The 26854-nt window shown below is 29.1% G+C and overlaps 5 protein-coding genes across 8 annotated transcripts in view; 3 read left to right on the forward strand and 2 right to left on the reverse strand.

Moving 5' to 3' along the window:
* The first annotated feature begins 346 nt into the window (after window positions 1–346).
* On the forward strand, window positions 347–7048 carry Tao (Serine/threonine-protein kinase Tao). Of its 2 annotated transcripts, none has more exons than XM_072005131.1 (12): window positions 347–1332; window positions 1670–2112; window positions 2215–2563; window positions 2702–2877; window positions 3010–3172; window positions 3273–3622; window positions 3700–3945; window positions 4012–4239; window positions 4345–4584; window positions 4934–5191; window positions 5451–5707; window positions 5934–7048. In XM_072005131.1, exons 2-12 carry the CDS (start codon window positions 1807–1809, stop codon window positions 6052–6054), a joined length of 2694 nt encoding a protein of 897 aa, XP_071861232.1. In that variant the 5' UTR covers window positions 347–1332; window positions 1670–1806; the 3' UTR covers window positions 6055–7048. The 2 variants fall into 2 exon arrangements, with proteins under 2 accessions (XP_071861232.1, XP_071861222.1); XM_072005121.1 differs by having other exon boundaries at window positions 347–712.
* A 6315-nt stretch (window positions 7049–13363) lies between these two features.
* Window positions 13364–15374, reverse strand: Nipsnap (protein nipsnap). Its single transcript, XM_072000902.1, has 6 exons — window positions 15248–15374; window positions 14973–15134; window positions 14667–14849; window positions 14276–14444; window positions 13888–14155; window positions 13364–13723 (listed from the first exon to the last, which is right to left on the reverse strand). The coding sequence occupies exons 2-6, from the start codon at window positions 15053–15055 to the stop codon at window positions 13575–13577; spliced, it is 852 nt and encodes a 283-aa protein (XP_071857003.1). The 5' UTR covers window positions 15056–15134; window positions 15248–15374; the 3' UTR covers window positions 13364–13574.
* Window positions 15375–15745: 371 nt separating this feature from the next.
* On the forward strand, window positions 15746–17259 carry Slx1 (structure-specific endonuclease subunit SLX1). Its single transcript, XM_072001034.1, has 3 exons — window positions 15746–16429; window positions 16525–16576; window positions 16662–17259. Exons 1-3 carry the CDS (start codon window positions 16251–16253, stop codon window positions 17202–17204), a joined length of 774 nt encoding a protein of 257 aa, XP_071857135.1. The 5' UTR covers window positions 15746–16250; the 3' UTR covers window positions 17205–17259.
* A 135-nt stretch (window positions 17260–17394) lies between these two features.
* On the reverse strand, window positions 17395–21266 carry LOC139985886 (transmembrane protein 53). Its single transcript, XM_072000780.1, has 5 exons — window positions 20599–21266; window positions 19622–19829; window positions 19384–19536; window positions 19074–19199; window positions 17395–18961 (listed from the first exon to the last, which is right to left on the reverse strand). The coding sequence occupies exons 1-5, from the start codon at window positions 20811–20813 to the stop codon at window positions 18683–18685; spliced, it is 981 nt and encodes a 326-aa protein (XP_071856881.1). The 5' UTR covers window positions 20814–21266; the 3' UTR covers window positions 17395–18682.
* Window positions 21267–22676: 1410 nt separating this feature from the next.
* LOC139988044 (uncharacterized) overlaps window positions 22677–26854 on the forward strand; it is a 76906-nt gene continuing 72728 nt past the window's right edge. For all 3 annotated transcript variants that reach the window (XM_072004971.1, XM_072004988.1, XM_072004980.1), the window contains exon 1: window positions 22677–22902. In XM_072004971.1, coding sequence (XP_071861072.1) covers window positions 22692–22902 — 211 coding nt within the window. In that variant the 5' untranslated portion in view covers window positions 22677–22691. The remainder of the gene's footprint in view (window positions 22903–26854) is intronic.

Genomic DNA, 26854 nt, shown 5'->3' on the forward strand with positions numbered 1-26854 from the left:
AAATTGTATTCATATATGCGTATAAGTTATTTAAAATATGTATCAAGATCATATAAAATTTATCAACAAATTTATAAAAGAAAAAGTATAAAAATAAATTCATTATAAAATTCTTATTAAACGTATTTTTTCACTTATCTAAAATTAACAAATACCAAAGCTAATTTTAATCGAACACTACTTTATATTTTATTACATACAATAAATTTCTAAAATTTAAATGACATATCAAGTATTATCGCATATTTTGATCGTTTTCTATTTATTAACATTGTTTTACCAAGTTAAAAGCGTAAAATTGGTAAAGTAGTAGCTATTAGTTATCGGTAATGTTTTTTAGTTTAGTACTTGATCGACGTAGAGGCGCCACTGATCATCGTCGGAGAATTCGCCTGCTGTGTAGAGTACACCCAGGCTAGCCGAAAAGGCGTCAAAAAGTTAGCGAATTCTCGTGTGTCCGGCCGATAGTGGGTACCGTATTGTTGCGTTGCCGCGGATTGTCGCGTCTCGCGCGTGTGTGCGTACGTGCGTGACACGTACGAGGCGTGTACTTTTCCGGGGTGCGGTGCGTTTGCACAACAAAAAATCGTGATCCTCAGATCTTAATATGCTTGAAGGATCGGCCAAGTTCAGGAAAAAGAGGTGCTCCGCCTGAAGAGAGTGCTCGGAGCTGCGCGCATGCTTCTGTGCCTGCTCCTTCGCCATTTTGGAGGTGAATATCACTTTTTTCCTTGTTGCCGGAGTTTTTGAGAAATTACAGTTGATACACGGGGATCTGACCACGATGTTGTACATCCGATCCAAACACGGCGAGCCTTTTTGGCTACACCGACGATATCCCTCTACTGTATTTGCAGGACCAATCTGACGCGATTGCTTCGAGTCAGAGACCCAACCCTCCTTACGCCCGCATTTCTACCTCCTGCAAATTTCACTCGACCGCCTTCTTTGCTTACCAACCCCAATTTTACTATTATTTTTATTCTCACCGTCAAAATACTTGCTCCTTAAAAGTTTCACGTACTATTGATAACATTCGATGCGATCTTCTCTGCAGATTTTTCGTTTAAAAACATGATATTTATTCAAGTCAAATGAGTTTCCACGTATAGAATAGTGTGTTTCGTATTGAGGACCTCGTGATAAGTGTCAAGCTCATCTTAATTATAAATACGTTTTATAGCGAGGAAAGATTTTTAATTGTACTTCCTGTATATTCCACAAACTTGTGTATTTGTGTTTGTTGAATATTGTTTGTCATTGAACTTATTGAGAGACTTGCTGCTATTAATGTATTATAAAAAATTAAATTAGGAGAAATATGAAATGAAGGTATGCAAATCACAGTGCATTATAATATACAAAGTTGTTATATATTATACACATATTTGTTCAATTAAAAATAACTTAATTTATACGATATAAAGTTTGTAGAAATATTAAGAATTAACTAAAAATTATGTCTATTTTTAATGAAAAACATATTAATTGTACTTTGTTTACTTTATTCCTTATACTTTGTACGTGAATCACACTCTAATATTAAATAAAATGAAAAATCATCTAAGTAAATTCAATTAATATATTTAAATTATGAGTAGTATAATATTTAGTGTTTAGTTATTAATTATCAAAGTTGAAAATAATATAATTTGCTTCTTTTCCACAGATAGAATGTTAAATTTTGGAATGGACTGACAGAGGATTAAGTAATATTATAAAATTTAGGATAGAAGATTGAAAGACAAGAAGACGTCTAAAGGTGTCTGAAATAGGCCTTGGTTATTTAATTATTAACATTTTACTATGCCAGCTGTTCCAAGGCCTGGTAGCCTTAAGGACCCAGAGATTGCTGAATTATTTGAAAAAAATGATCCGGAGAAAATATTTGAAGACTTACGTGAAATCGGGCATGGTAGTTTTGGGGCTGTTTATTATGCACGATGTTTGCTTACCAAAGAAATTGTTGCCATCAAGAAAATGTCATATGTGGGAAAACAAACTGTTGAGAAGTGGCAGGATATCTTGAAAGAAATTCGATTTCTTAGGCAACTTAACCATCCTAACACAATAGAGTATAAGGGCTGTTATCTCAGGGACCACACTGCCTGGGTATATATTTTCAGAATTATTTTAATAAGTCATATCTTAAATAATATTGTGTTATAAGCATTCTTTTAATTATCAGTGATGAATTTTATAAATTAATTATAGTTGGTAATGGAATATTGCCTTGGTTCTGCATCAGACATTATTGAAGTTCATAAGAGACCATTAAAAGAAGATGAAATAGCTGCAATTTGTGAAGGTGTGCTACGTGGTTTGCATTATCTTCATTCTCTTGGAAGAATACATCGAGATGTCAAAGCTGGAAATATTTTACTTACCGAAAATGGGACAGTAAAATTGGCAGATTTTGGATCGGCAAGCATAAAGTGTCCAGCAAATAGCTTTGTAGGAACTCCTTATTGGATGGCACCAGAAGTGATATTAGCTATGGATGAAGGACAATATGATGGAAAAGTGGATGTATGGTCTTTGGGGATAACATGTATTGAATTAGGTATCAAAATGTTTATTTAGTTATATATTTTTACTCTGTTAAAAAATAAATTACTTTAAAAACATATAAAAAAAACAAATCATTTAAAATTAGACCAAAATATTTATTGAATTATGTGAATATTTATTATAATTTCAGCGGAGCGAAAACCACCTTATTTTAATATGAATGCTATGAGTGCTCTGTATCACATTGCTCAGAATGACACACCAACTTTAAATTCTCCAGACTGGTCAGATGTTTTTCGTCACTTCGTTGAAGTGTGTCTAACTAAAAGTCCAACTGAAAGGCCAGCCTCTGGTAAACTGTTATCAGTGAGTCTTCTACAGAAATCTTTATTTTATCTGCAGTATATAGATTTTTTGCTGCTTTACTGTTCAAGTTTCGTATAAACAAATATACTATAGTTTAGTTAGTTGTTTTCTTATAGGCTTTCAATTTTACAGCATCAATTTGTCACCAGAACGCGTTCTCCACAAGTTTTAATAGACTTAATTCAGAGAACGAAAGCTGCTGTTAGAGAATTGGATAATTTGAATTATCGGAAAATGAAGAAGATCTTAATGATCGATGCTTGTGAAACTGAAAGTACAGTTGGTGATGCTGATGGTATGTTAAGTTTTCAGTTGAAATTTGATTTGAGATCATAGTATTTGTTTATATCCTTTTTTTAGACTTTTATATTTATATTCTTACTTGTATCTTATAGATACTCCAGATGAACAAACAGGTGGTGATAGTAGCAAGAGCAATTCAATTACCTCAGAGCATTCAATTCATTCAATGGGTGTTTCTGCCAGTTCTCAAAGTTCCTCCACCAACAGCTTGCCACTGCCAAATGCTGATGCAAATGATTATACCACGGGATCTGTACGAAATAGACATAAAATATCAGCAGGTGGTGTCACTGCCAATCTTCTTGAACATGGTGCCAATAATTTTGCAACAATTAGGACGACATCGATTGTAACTAAACAACAAAAAGAACATATGCAAGAGGAAATGCATGAACAAATGAGTGGATATAAACGAATGAGGCGGGAACATCAAGGTGCTTTGGTAAGTGCTTAATTTAATATCTAAACATTATGTAATTTTTATTGAATAATATATCTCATTTATAATTATTTAAAAAGGTAAAATTAGAAGAACGTTGCAAAATGGAAATGGAATCCCATAAACAATTATTAGATAAAGAATATGAAACTCTTTTACAACAGTTTAGTAAAGAATTGGAAAAACTTCAATTAAGGCATTTGCAAGAATTAGAACGTAAGCTTAAACAAAACCAAAATGCTGAGAAAAAATTACACAAAGAAATTACAAGTAGACAGGAAGCAGATCGGAAAGCATTAGAAGCACAGCAAAAGAAAGACTATAAGGTAATTCAAAAAAGCTTTATATTTTTTGATAATATTTTATGATTAACGATATTTCGTTTTTTTAAGGTTTACAAAGAAAGATGGAAAAAAGAATTATCTCAGGATGAAGTTACACCGAAGCGACAACGAGATGCTACACTTCAGAGTCACAAAGATAATTTACGACAAATGGAAGCGCAAGAAGAGCAACGCCTTGCAAGAGGACAAAGAGAATACCTTGACCTCGAAATTCGTAAATTCCGTAGAAAAAAGCTACTTGTTTTTCATAGTTTGGAACAAGAGCTACTTCGAGAAGTTAGTACAGTATTTTATTTTATATAGATAATTCTTTCTTTTTATTTTGTTATATTTGAATACATTTTTTTAAATATATGTTATAAATATATTTGTATTATGCAGGAATTAAATAAGAGACAACAACAATTAGAACAAGCACATAATATGTTATTACGACATCATGAAAAAACACAAGAACTTGAATACAGGCAACAAAGGGCAGTTCATACTCTTAGAGAAGATCAAGTTCATCGACAACATGCTACAGAACTTTCTAATCAACAAGATTATATGCAAAGAGCAGAACGTGATTTACGTAAAAAGCATGCATTGGAGCTCAAACAACAACCTAAGAGTCTCAAAGTAAGTAACGTGTTTTAATTTTTCAAAACGATAGTATTATTATTATTTATTTATTTTTCGACTTCACAGCTCAGAAAAAGGACTTGGCTTACATATACTTAACTCCTATTTATTCCCATACAACTCTTACAGCATCCAAACCCATCTCCAAGACCCACACTCATCCACTCTTCGATCCCAAACACATATATCCCCTCATATATCTAATACTACAAATTAAACATATATTTCAACATTATAACATATAAACACTTTATTTAAACAATAAAATCCGATATCGGGAAAAATAATAAAAGCTTAGATCTTATATAGATAAATCAAAGTTTTTAATATTTTATTATCATTTTAGCAAAAAGAAATGCAAATTCGAAAACAATTTAGAGAAACATGTAAAATACAAACGCGACAATATAAGGCATTAAAAGCTCAAATATTACAAACAACAGCTAAAGAAGAGCAAAAGGCTGTTATCAAAAAATTAAAAGAAGAACAAAGAAGGAAGTTAGCTTTATTGGGTGATCAGTATGAACAAAGTATTGCTGAAATGCTCCAGAAACAAAGTATACGTTTAGATGAATCACAAGAAGTTGAATGCCATAATCTCAAGGTAAAATATTGCATTTATTTGAAAACTGATAAAATTACAAGATTTTTAAAATACGATTTCATTCAATTTCAATTTCATACAATTTCACGAACTTAATATTCTTCAATAAGTTTGTAAAAATATGATTTTGTTCAAATATACAAAAAAATTCATATTATAATTTTGAAACTTGGTTTTGATAATGCTTGAAACAAATATCCTACAAGTATTAGAACTACAGCAATGTAAATGTAATAATTATTTCTCATATATTTTATAGGAAAGGTTAAATTATGAATTAGAAATTCTAATGGCATATCAATCTAAGAATAAAATGCAAGCCGAAGCTCAAAGAAACAGAGAACGTCGTGAATTAGAAGATCGAGTATCAGTTAGACGAGCTTTGCTTGAACAGAAAATGGAGCTTGAAACTCAGGAATTCCTTCGTGAACGTAGTGAGCGGATACGTTTATTACATGAAAGACAAGAACGTGAATTACAACAATTTGATGAGGAAAGTGCAAGAATAGGATTCAGGTATGTAATTTGTGATTCATAGTTTTTAGTTCGAACAAATTTCGTAAATATTAACGGGAAAAGAAAATGTTTCAACTGTTCTTTAGTTCTATACTTCTATTTTCAATTCATATTTGTGCTAAGCTAATCATTCATTACCATTTCATAAAATAGAAAGATAAATTTAAGAACTTTAGAAAGAAATATTGTAGATGTACCTATATACATTTTTTTCAAATTATTGCAGTGCTCTGGCGATAGCTGAGGCATCAAAAGAATCTTACCCAGACGATGAAAGCCTTAGTGGCTCAATGTTAAGTCTGGCTCACAGTAATAGTTCTACATCCTTCCCCCCTAATAGTCTTTAATTTTAATCATAATCAATTAATAGAATATGTATGTATGTACGTTTGCCTGTAGTGAATGCATAACGAGTCTATCGACGTTTAATTCAATGATTTACATACATAGCAAAAGTTGGCTCGTTATATGCATTGACCCAAACCTAAAAGGTTTGTTAGGGTTGGGAATGTGTATTGGACTGAAATTAATGTAACAGCATATTTTTTAATTATCAAAATATGTCAATGTGATCTATCTGGAAAGAGAGCTTCATATTGAAGAAGAACTTAGATGCTTTTTGCAACGTTGTAATATTTATTAACCATATCCAAATATCTTGTGAACTAAATAGGATTAAAAAAGAAAACTCTTTTAAGTATCAGTCTCATCTACTATACTGAAAAGTAAATCTTAATGTTCTTGGGCTTGAAGTAAGCCAGCTATTATAGCATACAGAAAATTTTATATGCGACTACAGAAAATGTTTAGAGACATTTATTTATCAATATCTTGCAATTATAATAAAAAAAGAAAAAAACAGTATAATCATAATGCTCGAATTATTATACATTTGATTTTGACTAATTGAAGATTTGAAATAAGCACAACACAGGAATAATATTTTCGGTAAGATTTTAACTTATCGAAGGTCTAGTATTAAATAATCTTACTGATAATTGCATGTGTTGATCTTCGAAAACCTTATTTCAAACTTTCAGTGACACTTAGTCTGATTTAACAAAAACTGAGTGAGTCGATTTATTTATTTAATTGCATTCTTAATGTAATTAAGATATTTACAAAGTGACAGACTAATGAAAAAATTTAGTTACAGTATCTTATGTTGTAGTTATAATAATGCATTCATAATAGATAATATTTGTTATTTCAATGAGAAATTAATTTCTAAAATTAAAGGACATTTTTTTACTATTTTATACAATTTGTTTTACATTACTAAGAAAGAATGTCAATATCAAAAATTAAATTGATAATAAAATTATTGTTGAATTACCAAAATATGACAGTGTCCACTTCAAATTCCTTTCAACATTAAAATATATTTTTTTGATTTTAATTTGATATTATTGAATATACAGCCTTGATGCAAATCTCTGTAAATTATTTACATAATTACGTTGATTTTTGTAATTGAATTCATGATACATATTTTTTAAAACACCATATTATTCTATATTTGACATAAAAAATAAGAAACTTTATACAGTGGGAAATACCTAAATAATTCACTTAAGTATTAATGCTAGCATTTTTAAAATAAAAGACAATGTCTTAGATAAAAAATGTTTGATGTCATGTTTAGATATTTTATAATTATAATATTCTTAATCACATATTTTAGGATTATAATAATGTTACTGTATTACTATATAATTTTGTACTATATTTTCAAATTTCTTATAAAATTCTAATGATTAACATGGAAGTACCGTTGTATCTTATAATGTATTGAGATTAATTTCTAAATTTTTATAATTTTTCTACAATAATTTAAATATACAATAGAATATTTATCTATAATTTTTTATTACAATAAGAAATAACAAATTATAAAAAACAAACACTAAAAATAATTAATTGTAATTTAGTATATTTAAATATAATATCAAATATTTTCTGTTTTCAACAATTGTTTTTATTTCCAAAGAAGTAGAAAATAACTTAAGTGGTGTTTTTTAAGTACCCATGTATATAGTGCTATATATTCGAAGTTTTGGCATTTAATATAAATAATATGTTGAAAATAAACATTGTTTTTAGCAACAAATTCCTCCGATTTTATTCTGCAAAAATGGAAACATATATGCGAGATTAAATAAAATATAATGTAATGTAAACAATATTATTTTTAGCATATAATTCAATTCAATTTATGCATTTCCTCAAGATAATACTTACCAATGAAGCAAATATCGTTATTATTAATATATTATCATTATAAATAATACATTAAGATTGATATAAAAATTCTACTCTATTATTACACCTAACGACTCATTTGATTTTGCTTGATCAGAAAATTATTAAATTATATATACTTTTACTTGCTGAAATGAATTTGCAAATATTATTCTAGTCTGTATATTAATTTTGGTATATTACAAATCCGTTATATTAATTTTCCAGATATAAAGTACTTCTTCTTTCAGTGTTGATTCAAATAGCATTATTGTTGCTTTTATTATCGATATTTCAGTTGTATTATATTATATTTTGTTATAATTGTCCAAAGTTTCCATCCAGTACACATCCCAATGTTGTACTTTTATATTGTAGTACCTAATTTCTGTCTTTTTTTCATTTAAAACATTTCCATGTATTTTTTGTGTTTTATATGATATGTATGTATATATGTATATATACATATATACATATATACATATATACATATATACATATCTTCATCTTTATTACGAAGTATTGCATCTAAATTCAGTGATTGTGACTGTTCTACTTGTTAATATTTAAATCATTACAATACTATTAGTGATATTTTCCCCACAATACAATTAACAAAAATAATGGGAAAATTATTTCCATTAAATTCAAAATCTTTTCATTAATAATTATGTTTATGTTATGTCATACAACATATAATATATAGTTATCTACCCATATATTTCAATACAATAGAAACTTACATAAATATATCAATTTGTATACTACATAAATTAAGCTACATATCTTATAATAAAATATTTCTTCCATGCACAAATAGTAAACCCAGTAAAAAGGCTTTAATTTTTAAGTAGTAAAATTATTTTAGATTATTTTGCTTCTCTAACATTGCATCACAAAATCGATAATTTAATAAAAACGACAAGCAATATTTATCTATTATGTTTTACCACTGTTTACGTTAAAAATGTAGCACACATTCCAATTTTCTTGTATACTAATATTATTTATTAATAACGACTTAATTAAAAAGTAGAACTTCCATGATATAAAAATTGAGAATGTGTTCAATTACAATAATAAAAATGTAAAACAAAAATAGGAACATTTATATATATATTTATGTGTTCAAAACTCTTTAAATGAAAATGGTCACAATCAACTGAATTATTTGTTTTGTAGCATTGCATATTAATATGTATCTTGTATAAATTCTTCCTTTAATTATTCTTAGGAGGATACATGAATACAATACAGACTTTTAATGAACTTCTATAATTGATAATAAACAATAGAGACTAATAGAGATGTTCGTGCTACATTTTATGTTGTGATATGAGTAAATAAAATAAGTCATAATATTTCAATCCTAGTCCATAGGCAATCCATATATCTTTTCATAAAATTATTATTATAGATTTATAAAGAAATATTTTGACATTGTAGATTATATGTTGTGTATATATAAATGCATTTTATTTAAGATAAATTACTTTAATATCATGCTAATAAATTTGATAATTACTATATTTGTTCTTAGAGTAATTATTCTGTATTTTATATAGAAAAAAATCAAATTATAATTGTGACTAATAAGAAAGTTATTCCAATGTGTAAAGTACTGTTATTTGATTCTTTATAGGAATATAATTTACAAAAAATAATTTATAAGAAGTATAGAGAATTTAAACTACAGGAAATTTTATATTTAGATATAGATTTACAATAATTGTATCAAACTCTAAAGGAGTGTGAAAGAGAAAATGATTTCATGCATCATTAAACTTAAAATTAAAATTTATATATTATAGATTGTCCATGACTTGTAATTATATACATAAAAGAACAAAACCTTTTATAACAAAAATTACATTTAGCTGATAGCAATTTAAAAATTGTGTTATATATTAGAAACTAAGGTATAAATAAAGATTTATTCATTAATGGTTCCAAATTCTATAGTTTGTAAAAATTGGAAGTGTATGTACAATATTTCACTTTTAATCTAAGAAAAATATTTAATATATCCACAATAAAACTTCTTAATATTTTCAGTTTGTAATGAATGCAAATTAACATATTGGCCTCAAAAATTATGGATTGCATAAGAGGACTAATATATATTCTAAATATATATGCTAAGAAGATTAAAATGAAACTTAATATTACAAAATTGTAGATAATTAATTTTTTCTTATTTTAATTAGAACGAATGTTATGGTATTTTGGGAAATATGTATGTATGTATGTATGTATGTGTATATATATATACTATATATATATTTTACCTTATACTATATATATATATATATAGTATAGTATAAGGAGTTATTAAAATATTTTGTTTTGGACAGATCATACTATTTTATGTGAAATTTCATGTGAAGTAAGCAAATATATAAATAGTATCATCACATACATATACTTCAATTATTATTAAAGTTAATTATATTAATGTTAGCGTTATTTTATAATTATTTTCCTTAAGTGTTGCACGGATTCTCTATAAGTCTGATTGTATGTATGTATTAAAGAAAGAAGAGGAAAGATGTAATTCTTTGATCACAACTGTGTGATTATCATTACAAAAAAATGCTAAATATTAATTTAAAATATTACATTTTGTTGTTACTAGCATTTTGTAAATATCTATTCACTCTGTGTAAGATTTTGAAATTGAATCTTGATTATGAAGAGTAGGATTTAATGTAATAGAATTTACTGAATTCTCCAAAGCTATGTCTATTAACTTGGTAATTTGAATTTAAAACGTGATATACAGTAAGCTAGCCAACTCAATATAGGCATGGCACATTAATTATCAATTACTAATTAATACTTGTAATCAATATAAATCAGTTTCTTTCTCACTTATTTCCATCCATGTGTGATTTCTTAGTTTTGACAATAGTTTGTATTATAGTATATTCACTAATATTAAACTGAAATGTATAATATCTTTGCAAATCAATTTAAAAATGAAGAAAGATCTACTAAAAGAATGTTGCTTTCGTTAAGTAACAGATGCACTGGTGAATATACTAACATTTATCATGGATATAATTTTTGGCTTTAACTAGATTATAATTTTCTTTTTTAGTAGTGTTATTTTCTAACAAGAAAAGGACTGCATAATATAATACAATGAATATAATCATTGTTCAAGAATTAACACTGATTAAATTTTAGAAGATAGGAAATCACTTCAGAGCACACATAGGCGGAGATTTATGAGATTTTCGGCAATATCTGTATATTTTATATGATTAAAAGAATAAAATTTTATGCAAAGAGTTCATAATATAAATTACAAAATCAGACAAAATTACAGATATCATTGGAGTACATTATCAATTTGCCTTTCACGAAATAATGAACTAAACTTCTAATATATATAGTATTATATTATATAAAATTATTTTATGTTACATTTACTGAATATGTATGTATGTGTATAATGTATTTGCAATATTATTTGATATATTATATAAATCTGGTTTTTATTAGAATTTCAATCCATAACAATAAAATTACTTTATCAAGTATAATTTCGGATAATATGATATTATCAGTAATGTAGTAAAACGTTTTAAATTAATATTATGCTGTTTGTACTTTACTTAGTACAAAACATTATGCATAGTCACAAGATAAGATTAATAAATTACAAAAGTTATTAATTACTGATTTTAATAGTTTTTGCATTTTTGCAAAAATTAAATTTCTATTCTATGTCAAATGATTAAATTTATATAAGTTTATAGTATAATACTATGTAACAATACAAATTTCAACTTTTTATTCTTTTTAACACTTTTTAATTTAAAACGCAATTGAAAATAATATTTAAAATTGGGTTGCTATGAATCATATGTACTATAAAGCTCATTTATTAATTACAATAAATTCTTCTATTAAAGATAAAATAAAATACTGATATTGATACATAAAATATTCTGATAAAGAACCTTCATTATTTCAGAATTAATTGTTTAACAATATTAAACTTTCCATTCCACATTAATATTTACAAAAAAATATTGTGTTACTGTGAAAAGATAATTATAAGAAAATTAAAAAAATACATTGTCTGGTGTAAAATATTGATATAAGAATCACTTGACATAGAATAATTAAATGTCAAAACTTTGTACTGATACAGAATTTTATTCTGACTTATTTTATTCTCTTTTATAAAGTAATATGTTGGTTAATATATATATATATCTTGTATATATATTTGTATATTGTAAATATTCGTAATTCACAAAGATTTCATCGATATTTATTTCTGTGTTCTGAAGATGCTTTCTATTTTCAATATCGTTAAACATATAAGTCCTCCACTGTTGCGTCACTTTTATGTTATTATAAGAAAAATTTGCTATAATTTGAATTCTACTACATTTCCAACCTTTTCTATTCTTGAAACGCATCAGCATTGTAAGAATAATGCTGCATGAATCATAATAATTTTTAAGGATAATTCAAGCAAATTAAATTTTTATTTTATGATATAAGATTTCATACAAAGGATATTAACATAATAAATTTTAATAAAGTATATGATGTAGGTCATAAGATAATCATCTTTCATTTCATTAACTCTGTATTTAAAAAAGTATGTTGAAAAGTAACATACATAATAATATACTCTAATTCCCACACTTGATGCATTAAATAGAGGTAAAAATTGTTTTTAAAAATAATATAGTAAAAGTATAATATAGTATAATAAAAATTTAAGCAATGCTGAAGTGTTTTAAATTAATTTGATTATTAATTGTGTTAAGTGATGAGAAAATACTAAATATGCTTATATATAAAACATTTTTTCTAATGTGAAAAATAGTCTAATTATCAATAATATTATTCTTTATTACAATGACAATTATCATTTTATTTTATACATACATATATATATATATATATATATATATATTTATATAGCTTAATTAATAAAGTTTAAAAACTAGTATCTTTATAAGGAAAATACAGTAAAATTAAATATAAAATGCAATTAACGTCTGAAATTGGCCTTTGTTTGTCATAATTTCCATGTTTAATTAAATTAATATGTCCTTTGAATTATATGACTGGAGAGGAGGATATGTTTATCACTTAAACTTTAAACAGATTAGATTGATCAAACTTGATATATTGATTAGATAATAAAAATAAACGATATTTAATAATTATTTGCATTTCGTGACCTTCCCATACCTCTTTTATTATAAACTATTTCACTAAAACTACATAATTTTTATTGAATTATTGATCAATCATTATGTGAACATTAAAAGTAGCAAATTTTAGTAAAGGACGATAGATAAATGTTCAGAAATACAACGATCAATATACTCATCAATATATAGATTTATTTAAAAACTGACAATAAAAATATATTGTGAAACGTTATAGTAACAAAGAAGTTTAAATTTTATTAAAATACATTTTAGTAATTGCAATACAACAAAATGCTACATTTCATTTCATATTGAGCGCTTACTTTATACAGTTATATAAACGTAGTGTGTATAATATAACAAATATTTTTACATTATAATGTAAACATAAGAAATAAATTGTATTATACAAATGCATTTAGATTTGTGGACATAAAATCTTATTTTGTTGGTGAAAAGTTAGTTGGTCTTAATATACGGGAATGTGTTTCCCTAATTAATGGTACAGTATATGCAACGCATTCATCCCATCCTGGAGATCTCCATGCACTTTCACGAGTTTCCATTCGTGCTTGGAGATTTTTATAGCCTGGAAATGAACATGTCTTTTATTCTTAGAAACATACAGATTATATATATTTAATATAAATTATATATATCTTTTCTGTGAATTAATGTTATATATAGTTCATAGTTCATATTGTTAATCTGGTACATAAGGAATGTATAAATAATATTAACATTAATACTTACACCAAATATGATGGACATTATATAATCTACCAATTTGTGAAAAGAAACCAGCAAATGGTTCATTGTTGTTACGTCTATAATTGATGGCTTTTGCCCAATTATTACCCCATTCAATCATAGTTCCAGGCTGTAACCTATAACTACGTATTTCATATATATTCGAACCATTTCGTTTTGTAAGAGGAGGCCAATAGCTAAATGCCAATAAATATTGTAAATAACGTGACCGTAGATATTTGCCATTCTCTTTCAATAATTGTCGATATGCCTGAGAGTAAACAATATCATATATAATATATGAATATCATATAACAATAAATAATAAAATAATATATGAAATGTTTCTTTTATATTATTGTATATAAATAAATTTATTTAATTCTCATACCTCTTCTTTAGACAATTCAATTTGTGTGCGGTCAACACTATCATAGCCACCAGAGTATCGCCATAGATGCAACGCTTGATCGATATCACCAGCTACGACAGTCCATGAACCAACTAGCTCCAATTTCAATTCAGATTTCTTGGAGTTTATAATGTTAACAATCTCTTCACTGTAATATTCCAAAATACAAACATGTCCCCATATAATTTTCCTAATATAAATAATTCTCTGTGCATGCCAATTCTGCGACATAAACAAAATCTAATATTTTTTTGAAACTTCAAAAAAAAGAATTTTGAAAGAATTTTTGTGCGAGTATTCTAAACATGTTTATGATTTAAACATACGACTTGACATTAAGATAAAGAAAATGTAAACAAAATTAACTTACTAATTGGTCAAATATTTATCAATGGAATCGGGTCGAATATTGTGCGTGTGCAAGGCGTAAATAACTCCTTTATCTGACAGCATCCTTGAATGAGACTCTTTGGTTGGCTCGATTTTTCTTACGAAAAGCTTGTTTATCCATCCTTCGCTGATATCCTGTCGGATCGATGACTTTGCAAAAGATCTACAACACACACGATGTGGCTATTGCCCTAAAAAGCCGCCGTTTATATACTAGCTCGCGTAGATTATACACGAAACATATGAAAAAAGGGCTCTTCAAAGTTTTGCAGTCGTGATCGCCTACCGGCTGGTAACAAATGACGGTAGTTTAGTTTTGCCGATCACCGTGATCTGCACGGCTCTGAATCTTCTAAAAACGGCAGCCATTCTTACTGGATCCTCGCGTACAGATCTCTTCTGGTTTGTGTCCAATCAAGATCAAAGCGTAATTTCGACAGTGCTGCAACTAAATACGCGGCGCTTTCAATTACATTCCCGGAGAAACCGATCGTTATTGTTGATCTATTCTTATTTATCTCCATTCGCGATTTCTTCTTCTTAACACGAAATAAAACTTACAACCGTGAAAAATACAACTCTCTGATAAACTATGGAATTTAGTGTCACAGCGCTTGCGTCTTTCAATAAAATATTTTATTCTTGACGCGGTAATGACGTCAAAATACTAGTTCCATTCTGATTTATTTCCTGATTGAGAGGGATGTAATAATTTGCAATAATAGTTATATATGGGAAGAAAATTAGTCCATATACAATTTAGCTTCTATAATGTAAATTTATAAATGAGGAAAAATTTTAAAAACAAAGATATAAATGGATATATAAAAATGAAAAAATTTATAAGTATATAAATGCAAATTTTAAAAAGTTTAATATTCATGCAAATAAACATTACACATCTTTATTTTAAACAACGTGCTACAATAAAAACTTTAAATTTTTATTCGCATTTATATATATACAAGATATAATAATCTATTATGTAATACATAAATTTACTTATTTTTTAAGAAAGGAAATATAATACCTGATAATACATATATATGTACTATTTATTAACTGTAATATTATTAGAGTGCTAGTCGTAGATTTGTATACTTTTATTTGTGTTATTGAAAAAATGTTTGAATTACATATTTTTTTTTAATTCAATATCTATTTCATGAAATACATATGTATAATAATATATTATAAGTCTTTATTGCTAATCATCGTGTTTGCATTCTTTCGATAGCATTATCTGACATCTATAAGTACCTAATTTTGATAATATTAAATTCGGCTAGGTTAGTTTGAATTTATTATATGGGATGTTAGGTTAGCATTGTCAATTATATATATTAATCTTTATAATTCATTATTAATTTGTAATTGCATTAATAAATAATAGGAAGAGAATAAATAATGAAATGATAATAAAATTATAAAATTAATTTTTTTCTATGATTCTATTTTGGTAACATGACACTAAACATTTATTGTATTCTGATGTAGTTCTTTTATCATTCAAATTTACTGAAAATTTTGTGTAGTTTAATGTATTATACTAGTTAATTTGAAAATGGAAAACGCAGAAGTTATAGAGCACTTTTATGGTGTATATTTGTTATATTGTATGAATCCAAAATATAAGGGAAGAACATACATAGGATATACAGTTGATCCTTGTCGTCGACTTAAGAGACATAATGCTGGAAAAGAACATGGAGGTGCATGGAAAACAAGTAATAAAGGGCCATGGTAATTATATAATTTTTAAATAACCATAAAATATGTTATTTTTTGTTATGTTAATTGCAAGTAAGTTGTAAAAAAGATATTTTGTTTCCTTTTAGGAATATGGTATTAATTATTCATGGCTTTCCAAATAATACATCTGCCCTTAGGGTACGTTCATTTAATTTTATAAAAAAGAATTATGTACTCTATTAGTAATTTTTGCATTTAAATCTTAATTTGTTTTTATTTTTAGTTTGAGTGGGCTTGGCAACACCCTCATATTAGTCGCCGTTTGAAACATGTACCTAAGAAAAAATCACGACAGAAAGTAATTGAATTTTGCTTTCTGGTTCTGTCAAATATGTTAAAAGTTGGACCTTGGTGCCGTTTACCTTTAACAATTCGTTGGCTAGATTATGAATTCTTTGAAAAGTACTCTAGCTATGTTTCAGCTCCAATACATATGCCTATATGTCATGGAAAAGTAATTTCCAAAAAAATTAAGAAGACAAATGATACAATAGAAACATTGGATGAATTATCTATAATCTGTTCTATTTGTAATGCACCTGTAGAAAGAAAACAAGCAGTTAGCTGTATAAAACCTAGCTGTTCATTAATAGCTCATTTAATTTGTTTGGCACAATTATTTCATAAAGACAACATGATTTTACCAATTGAAGGTACTTGCCCTATTTGTAATACCAATGTTTTATGGGGGGATTTAATTAGAAGAAAGATTGGTTGTTATGGAAATTTGCAAGAAATTTCCAATGATGAAGATTATTATACTTGAGATAAATTATATAAACTTTTTCAATTGTATATAGTTTTAACAATGACAACAATGATGTTAAATATCTCTATTTCATGAAACAAAAATTTTATATTTCATATTCTAGCTGAAAAAGACATAAATGCATATTAAATATTGATTATTTCATTCACTTAACGGCTATATGTCTGTAAGAAAACAACAAATCATGTATATTTATCAGTCTTTATTTGTAACTAATCGACAGATCAAAATATATTTATATATTATGTATATATATGTGTTTGTTGTGTGTCGTGGCGCGCGCACGTGATGTGTGTGTGTGCTGTGTACTTTATGTAGAGACATAACATTATTCGATAAGGAGAGATACAAGAAAATTCCTCTGTTTCATTGATACTTAATTACAACTGCAATTAAATTGAAAGCTAAATCAAGACCAGCTTGATCCTTTTGTGCGAGAACTTTTTTACGTCGAAATTGAAACATCGTGAGATTATGATCCCTCGAGATTTCAATTAATAACGTATATTTCTTGTGCGCACTTCGATCACATCAACAAGCGTCTAGGTTCCTAATTTCCAATTTTTCACCTTAATTCGCTGTCAAGTGCATCTGGAGTTTCTATTACAATTTACTATATGAGGTTACGAAATATTTCAAACATGGAAATTTAGGGTGTATTGCAACATTATTCCATTTACTTTCTGGAAATTCAGAATTGTACTTGCGTATACTTGTACACTGTCGAATGTGTACTTTCTTTCTTTTATTCTCGGAAGGAACGCAATTGTGTCGATTTGTGAAGTTCAGGCACATTGACGTTTAAGAACACACAGCGAAGGAAGAAACTGGAAGATACGAAGGAAATACCAAGCGGAAGTAGAATAAGTATAAGAGGACAAAAGGAAGAAAGAGAGGTCGAGCTCAGTTTAGTTTTTAAAATTTCTACAAAAAATTAAAGATTAATTCATCCTTACACGTGAATCAACGTTGAGTTTTGTATAAACATATATTAAATTTCTTAAAATTAAATTTGAAAGTATCTGTGCTGTAATGTTTAAATATTATCTATATATTATATTTGTCCGTGTAAATCTATTTTTAAATGATTTATATTTTTTATAATGATTATTTAACAACAAATAAAGACAACAGTATTTGATAAAACATATTACAAACGAAATTATTCTAGTAAAAATTTATTTTATATGAAATGTACTTTTTTGAGTAGCTGACACTTTTCACTACATATTAATATCAATACAAATAAGAAGATTCTCGTAATGATGTTAAGACTCAACGCTGTATAAAAAATGCGTGTCATATATTCAAATATACGAAGTTCGACGATGAAAATCAAACAATACGCCGACCCTCTTAGTTTTCCAGTTTGTCCACTTTTGTTTGTGTATAATCGTACATGTAAAATTGTACGGAACACGACTCTTCCGTCGATCATATTGCTACTCTATTATTAATATTCCATTTGCTTTTTTCTAATTTAACTTAGTAGCCTCATGAGGTAGCACAACTCTTTTGGTAAGACTTGGCATAGTGACGTAATTCCGGGAATTATTTTCTATACCGTGATTCTGAGGCAATTCCAGGCATTCTAAATTTGGTGACGTCAGGCATTCGTGGATGAAACTACAAACTGTATTTACGTAGGCATCACGATAAGTAGCATAATGCTTGACGTGCGGAGAATTGGTGAAAAGTACCAGCTGCACTCGTACACCACGTTCTGCTCGTCGACTGGCGAATTTCTCGACGTCCTTGAAATACGAACAAGTATAATATATAAGTTCATATAAAAGAATAAAATACAAATACATTTAGTTTGCTGTGGATTCTTGCAACGAACTATTATGTCAAGGATATACATACCGCTGCCGGAATTAAAGTGTCAGCGTTCGAATAAAGAAACAATTGCGGCCAAGAATAGGATTCTTCTGCAAGACCGATCGGGTTCGTTTGCACTGGATAACCACGTCCAAGGGCGTGAGCGATCACCTAAATCAAGATTTAAATTGGTAATACTAATAAATTCGATACAAAAGGAATATAATGTCTAGACTACGGACTTTTATTAATTAAATTTATATTTTTATGAACACAACAAAGAAATGGAACCTAGAAATGGAAAATTTCGCAAAATGTATAAAAACCCATAGTCCAGTAATATCTTTATTAATACCTCTAAAAACCAAAGTATAGAGAGGAAGATCGTAATGAGGAAGGACATTGGTATGTTCGTAAGTGGATGTCCGCCGATGATTGCGCTAATTGCTTTGAAAAGAGCGGTTAATCTTCTTTCTCCAGGTGCGCTATCAAATATCACTCCTTTGACCTAGAATTTCAATGTTAATATGTATATTACGTGAAGCAATGATGTAGAGAATGTTGAAAAGGTGAAAGGTAACAGTATTTTTTACCTTAAGCGGTGAGTTAGCTTGTTGCATCGCAAGGCTTACATGTTGATATAGAAACGCGCCGCCGTTACTGAAGACATGGAAGAATATCGGGTGTTGATCTAAACTCTTGTCTGTGATTACCTGGATTAACCGTTTGCCAATATGAGGCATTTTGTCTCTTCGCCAAAATAGACATTCTACTGGTGCCGTGTATCGTAGTGTGATGCAGCTTGAAAAAGGAACATTATTTATCGATATGTATTAAATAATTTGTAAATCTCTACTATATAGAAGTATATAATATATTTTATAGATTATTAGAGTATTGTTCGACTTATACTATGTATTATATCCGAAAACATTGAAATGTACGGATGGTACAATAAATTACTTACTATAAAAGTATTTCATAGAAATATAATATAAACATAAATGCACAGAATATATCTTCTATTATTGATCCAAAATAATGTTTATGATTAATTAATTATTGACTTGTGTAATATTATATTATTATATGTTTTAGTAATAGTAAAGTACGATTGAGTTATTAATTGCTAACGATAAATTCTCATAATACAACAACATTCACTAGGAATTCGAATAAATAGAAAAATTCATTTCGGAAGTCAAATTCTAAATTGTTATCGATTAAATAAACAAGTATCATCTGCATGATATTGCCGGCATTTTCTATTATATCTTATCAACAGTTTCATGAACTACATGACACTTAATTCTACATTTTCCTCCAATATTTTGTCACAAAAATACATGCGTGTACAATGTATATCCATCCTCCTACTTCAACCCTTGCTCATCAAACTGTTACTCCACAAAATCTATCATCACGGATCATCGCGTAAAAACTATTATCTATATTTTCATCCTTAACTTCCAGTCATACGAAACAATGAAAAAGCAAGAAGAAAGAAATTAATCGGAAAAGAAGAAACAGTTAAAAGGGGGGGGGGGTTAGTTTTGCAAAACATCAGTACCTCTTCTCTTCGTAAATTGCGCTGTACTTGGCCAGATATTTGTCTTGACAGCCGGCCCATCCTAGTAGCACTATTACCGGTCGTTTGTCCTCCTTGTAAACGAATACGAACTCTTCACGTTGATCCTGACTACCGGTGGTTAACGTTGGATCCTTCGGGGACGGCGGAAACGACGGGAACATGATGTAATAGTCGAGGTCCTCTTGATTGCTCATCTTTCCTGCTTCTCGTTCTCCTCCTCGTGAGGATGCGAGAGAAAGAAGGAGAGAAAGAAACACAGAAGGTGAGGGGGGCTGCAAGCTAACGGGGTGAGGGAAAAGGTTGGGAGGAGGGGAGGGAAGAGGGAGTTCGTAGCGGTAACGAAAGGGAGGACAAATCACCCCTCTACCGCGACGGATCCTCGTTCCGAGTTGAGCTTGCGTCGCTGTCGAGAGAACCGAGCTGCCAGAGGATCGATATCAAAGGCTCGTATGGTTGTATACCAAAGTTAGGTGTCACGAATGAGGACGTCGACGTTTAACGTTGGCCTCTCTATGTAGAGAGAGCGTTTTTTATTTCTTCCTGGACGTTACCGTTGACGGGACTCTCCATTAGTCGAATCTTTACCGATCGATAGCGAATATCGATTTCGGCCGATATGGACCATACATGATAGCTGATAATAGACTATCGGGATTGGCGCTGAGGTTCACGATGCTGCGGTGCGGATGTAATGTCACGTTACACGTGTGCAAAAATTTTATGCGTTTTAGCTGACGCGGAATTTCACAGCTAATAGTGGTATCATATGGAATTATTAAGTTGGATCCTGATAGTTGTAGATATCATCATGGTAATGTAAATGGATTGGTGATGATAGCAATACTGTATTATAATATGATGTGTAACATCATGGCAATAATGTTAGTTGAATGTTTAAATAATCGTTGATTAAGAATGAGAAATATTTCTTGTGTTAACATTTTTTACGTTATACATTTTACAAAGAAAAATTTCGTAGTTACATGTGGTACTGTAAATGTAGATTATGTAAAAAATAAAGTTACTGTGAAACGCACAAAGCAGAATTGATGGCATTGATTTATTTTTACTCCTATGGCATTGTTGCGCAAAATGACGTATTATCATGATAGGCGAAATATGGATAAGTTATAAAGTAAGCCTAACTAGTCTTGTTTATAACCTAATATTCTATTAGCATTTTTTGTATTATACATATATTAGTTTTAGATTTGGAGGGTTGCGAATTTTTTGAACTTTTGTGTTAATGTTATCGATACAATGTAGAATAAAACTGGAATTCTATTAATGACAGTGCCAAATATTATAACATATACTTAATCTCTAGGTCTTAAATTGAAATCTCAAATGTACACTACAAGATTGTAATAACTGATTTCCAAATATTCTAGAATTCATGGATATTAAGACCACCAGGTCTCAATCATTTAAAAAATTCCCAGACTCTAAATCGCAGACGCCTAGATTCCAGATTACCAACCACAATCCCCCAGATACCAAATCCAGACCCTAGATCTTAAAACTATCAAACCCTAGATCTTTAAGTTCTAATTAAAAACTACCTCAGAATTTCTAGATCTTAGTTTTTAGACCTCACACTCATATTTAAACTTTAGTATCTCCAAATAACAGAGTTTAAAATTTTCAAAATTCAAAGTCCTGATCTCAGAATCTTCAAATTCTAGAATTCTCTTTGATAGTAGTAGATTTTAATTCTAACCGCTAGGGGTGTTATAATTCTAATTTTATTCTATGTTCAGTTGATAATATTGGAAGCCAACCCATCAACGAAGAAGATCCATTCAAAGATTTTATTGTTTATTACAACATACTATGTATTTTCGCTGACGAGGTGTAGCTTGTTAGTACTATTTATAATCCTATTTTATAAAACAATTATTTAGCAAAACCAGTATTATTCTGTAGTTCTCTACGGAAACAGTTACCACCTTTTATCTGCTTTGTCGGTACAGATGAACATGCTTGAATAGTGGTGCCCTCTGTTCGGATTAGTTTATCCGGAATATTGTCAGCGAGCAGGCGCTGGACCGCTTTCTGAGGCTGCGTGCGAGATGAAGAGCGTAAGACAGAGAAGGATCGAGATTCAAACTCGAAATCTAACGAGGAACTCTCAGAGCCACGAGAGTGGCCGCGCGATACGGCACGGGTGTTTGAAAACAGCCGATAATAGTGTGCATCGCGCCATGTGTACCGAGAAAAGTGCGAATTTCCTGTGGCTCCTTTGTTCCATATCGCTCTTCTGTGGATTTGTTCTTCCATACGGTGAGTACACGAATCAAATTCGATAAAACTTTATCGTCCTCAGGAGTTGTCATTAACAAATTAAGCCACCTTTTAGTAATACAAGCAGTAATTGTTCGGCGACAACTGTTTTATTTTTTTCCTTCTTATGGTGGCCACTAGTTACATTCATTTACGATTTATGACAACAATGTGAAATTTGTGTGATTAAAAGCATTTTGACTACAAGGAGAGCCATGAATATGGGGTTTGACATTTTTTATAGAAAGAAAATAGGAGCTGTATAAAAATTTGTTTAATAAAATAGTTTTATGTGAATAGTAAGTTAATAGTAGGTCAAAATGTTATAGATATTAGTAGGTTAAGGCTGATTTTAGATTAATGTTGGTTAATAAGTAATACTAGGTTAATGTTGATTGTTACTTGAAAATTCTTTAATACGCTATTGTTCAATCATTACACTGACAGTGATATTTGTGTCTATTGCTTTGGAAGATTTCTTTCAAAATACTTTATTACTTGGACTATTTTTTAAATATCGTAGTACTGTTGTTTTTACATATGTGATAGTATAAAATTTGAGTAGAAATAGGAAATAGACATTTTTGATTATAAAAGGAGTCTTCTTCATATAAAATACTTTCACTAATATCTATTTACTTTATCAATTCTTGTATTTGATTCGTATTTCTTCTATTTCTGTGATAGAGTCGCTTCGATAAAAATAAACAAATGCCAATAAAATTTTTCAAATTTCGAAATGACGAACGATGTATATCAAACAAATTTCATTAATACCAAACGTTATATTTTTCGTTTACTGAAATAAACTGAAATAATGAAATAACGAAGAAATTACCAATTATAAAGCAATAAATTCTTTTTTAACACGATTATCTTTTTTTAATTTGATTTTTTCATATTTTTGCGTCTAACTTTTTAAAACAAACTTTTCAGTTTTATTATACGAACGAAGGAAAAGACCAGATTCACGCATGCATACAAAATAGAAACCACAAAATGATAGCAATTTGTCAATTAACGTAACGAACAAGGGTGACGTTTAATTATGAAACAGTATCGTGTTCCGTGTTTCATTCATCTATTCCTCGACGTTGGAATGCGTTTAGGATAGGATCTCTTTTCGAGGGTCATACGATTTCGTCTTTGAAATCGTCATTGAATCGTCATCGAAAGTATAAATAACGGTTTGCCATTTCGAGGGAACCAATATCCGCGTAGATTTTCCATTTGAGCTACTGCTCATGGAATTAATGACTTAAGATCGATCTACTTCAGATGGCTATAAAAGAACTGATTCATTGATATTCACGTTTTAATCATGCGTTAAATTTGACAAATATTATTCAATGAATTTTGCAGATATTGATGTAAATTCATATTTTTATATACGTTACTGATAAAATATAACCTAGGTAAAGATTTTTTGATATCGTTATAATGAGTATTATATTTTTAACATGAGTTTTATATTTTATCCCGGGCATCTTTGCGCCGTTATATTTCTCATATATATATAAAAATTCACAGTTTAATTATGAGAATTTTGTGAAGATGCACAGTGTTCCAAATAGGTAAATTAATTGAACAAAATTCATATTTTGTTGCTTACGTAAAAAATATTAAACATTTATAAATAACTGTTATACTGAATATTCAATTTGTATAGCTCTACCTGTATGCTATCCATAATTTTATATACAAAAATATGTCTTGGAAAAAGTTAACTTCTTTATTTTTTAATAATTCTATTAATATATTTAGTTTTGCATTGTTATGACAGCGATGGGAAAGAAAATATTGCTTTTCCTCTTTTCATTCTTTGCTATTGTTATAACAAAAATAAATCTTTAGAAACTGAGTTTTTGACGAGTGACGAAGCGGCATATTCTAACTAAATAGAGCGCGTTTCAAAAAGAATATTCGACGACGAAGAACGATCGGAGTGTTTATATCGTTTCAACTATTTATTTTTCATTTCTTTGCTTGTGAAAGGTGTTTACGTTTCTATGAAAAATCGAATTTGAGTAAACGAATTCCGACATTCAGTGGCTTATGTGGAAAGCTCATGACGTTTATTATTGTTAGAACATTCTTTCGATGTGTACATTCCGATGTGTGTTACAGATATAAAGATCACGATGTACTGAAATATTTAGTACTTGACCATCTAATGCAGCGAGACATAAATTGTCTTTAGTTTAGTCTTTGATCATTATGACTTTATAGACTAAGATATGTATATATCTTATAAAACATGTGTAGTACATTCATTTGCATCGTAAGTTACTTTTTATTATGTATTTTATACATTTTATACATTTTCATTAATATATTAGTCCACTAAAATGTTTATTTTTTCCTAATAAATACAATTCTGTCTTAATACAACTTTTGATATCATATATTTTGATATACATATACGTATAACAAAATCTACTTATGAAATCAACAGTCGGAAATAAACTTGTAACTAAATCTACTTAGGAAATGTATAATCTACTTCGAAAAAAAAAAAAAAAAAAAAAAAAACAAAATACTCGGCCGACAGTTTAACTCGTTACCTTCTATTAAGAGATTAAGGCATTATCACACATACACAGCGATTGTTAAAAATTATACAAAAATTACCTTCTGACGGATGAGAAGATTTCCTAGAATCTGGTTAAGGCTACTTTGAAAGTCATCGATCGCGTGCGCGTTGCGGAATAGTCGAATCTGAGTGGGACTGTTCAATCGTAGGCATAATCCTCCGATGAAATGTCGCAAATTGTACGGTAATCATCTTGTCAAGCTGTTGAGTTGTTCGCACGCGCGGTTGTCTAATATGAATTCCTCGGAGGTTCGGATGACCTTTTCAAAACTCGTGCACCGGTCTGTCAGACGCAACAACGACTCCCTTTGGTATATTACGTGCCGTAATACGTGGCAGCTCCAAACGACGAATGAAATTCCAGGCAAAGTGTACTCCGGAGAATATTTTATCGTCCTCTGAACGCCGTGAAATACGAAGAACAGCTATTTTATGCAGTTTCGGCATGCATCGCTGCCTCACGTCGCTCCTACCCCCCGTTGGAAAATATCGTCGATAGTCGGCGCCTTGTATCGGAACAAGAATTCTACCAGGGATCTAACTGAACCGGCTCGATATCTCTTCCAGCTACGAAAAATCCTTACTACCACTGTTCGCTTACGATGCGATTGGATAATCGTGTTTTAAGACTCGTTACGCCCGATTCTTTCCGCGAAAATCGGAAGCTATGAGTTTCACGCGACTACCTTAGCTTCCTCTTATCCTATATTCTGATATTAGGGTGACTTCGATGGAAAAGTGCTTGTGAATTTGACGAGAGTGGAGGTTTTGCGTTGAATAATTTCGTTTCGACTGTTACGTTTGATTGCTTAAGATATAATACTTTTGTTTTGTTGAATTTGGTTTACTTTGTTCCTGTGTCGTTCGTCGTCAGTACAATCCGTAATATATCTTTATATTTTTTTTTTGTAATGTCATATTATTAAATTCTTATTATTCAAACTTGATATTCACTCATTATTCAAAGGGTTTCGTTCGCATTTATGTGACGGGTTGTTACTTACTAAAATATATGTTTTTCTGTTATTGTTGTAGTATTTTTCTGACTATTGCTGTTTTTTCTATGTTTTATTATTTTTATATTATTACATCTGTTTTTACATTTTACTTGTCGTGTGCTTTTGTCACGGAATATTGTCATACAAACAGTTATAGGCTGATATCCCTTTAAAGTTTCGAAATATTTTCTATCCTTATTCGGACATGTGCGCAACAATCGGCGCAATTTTCAGTAGTTCATCAAACATTTTGCGATCCAATGATGGCAATTGTTGACTCGCTTTCGTCTTTGTAATTAGCCTGTCGATGATTAACTCTCTTTATTTTCTATTTTTCGCAGGGCATTGTTTGCTATAATGT

The sequence above is a fragment of the Bombus fervidus genome, chromosome 1 (assembly GCF_041682495.2).
Source record: "Bombus fervidus isolate BK054 chromosome 1, iyBomFerv1, whole genome shotgun sequence".
Lineage (NCBI taxonomy): Eukaryota > Metazoa > Arthropoda > Insecta > Hymenoptera > Apidae > Bombus > Bombus fervidus.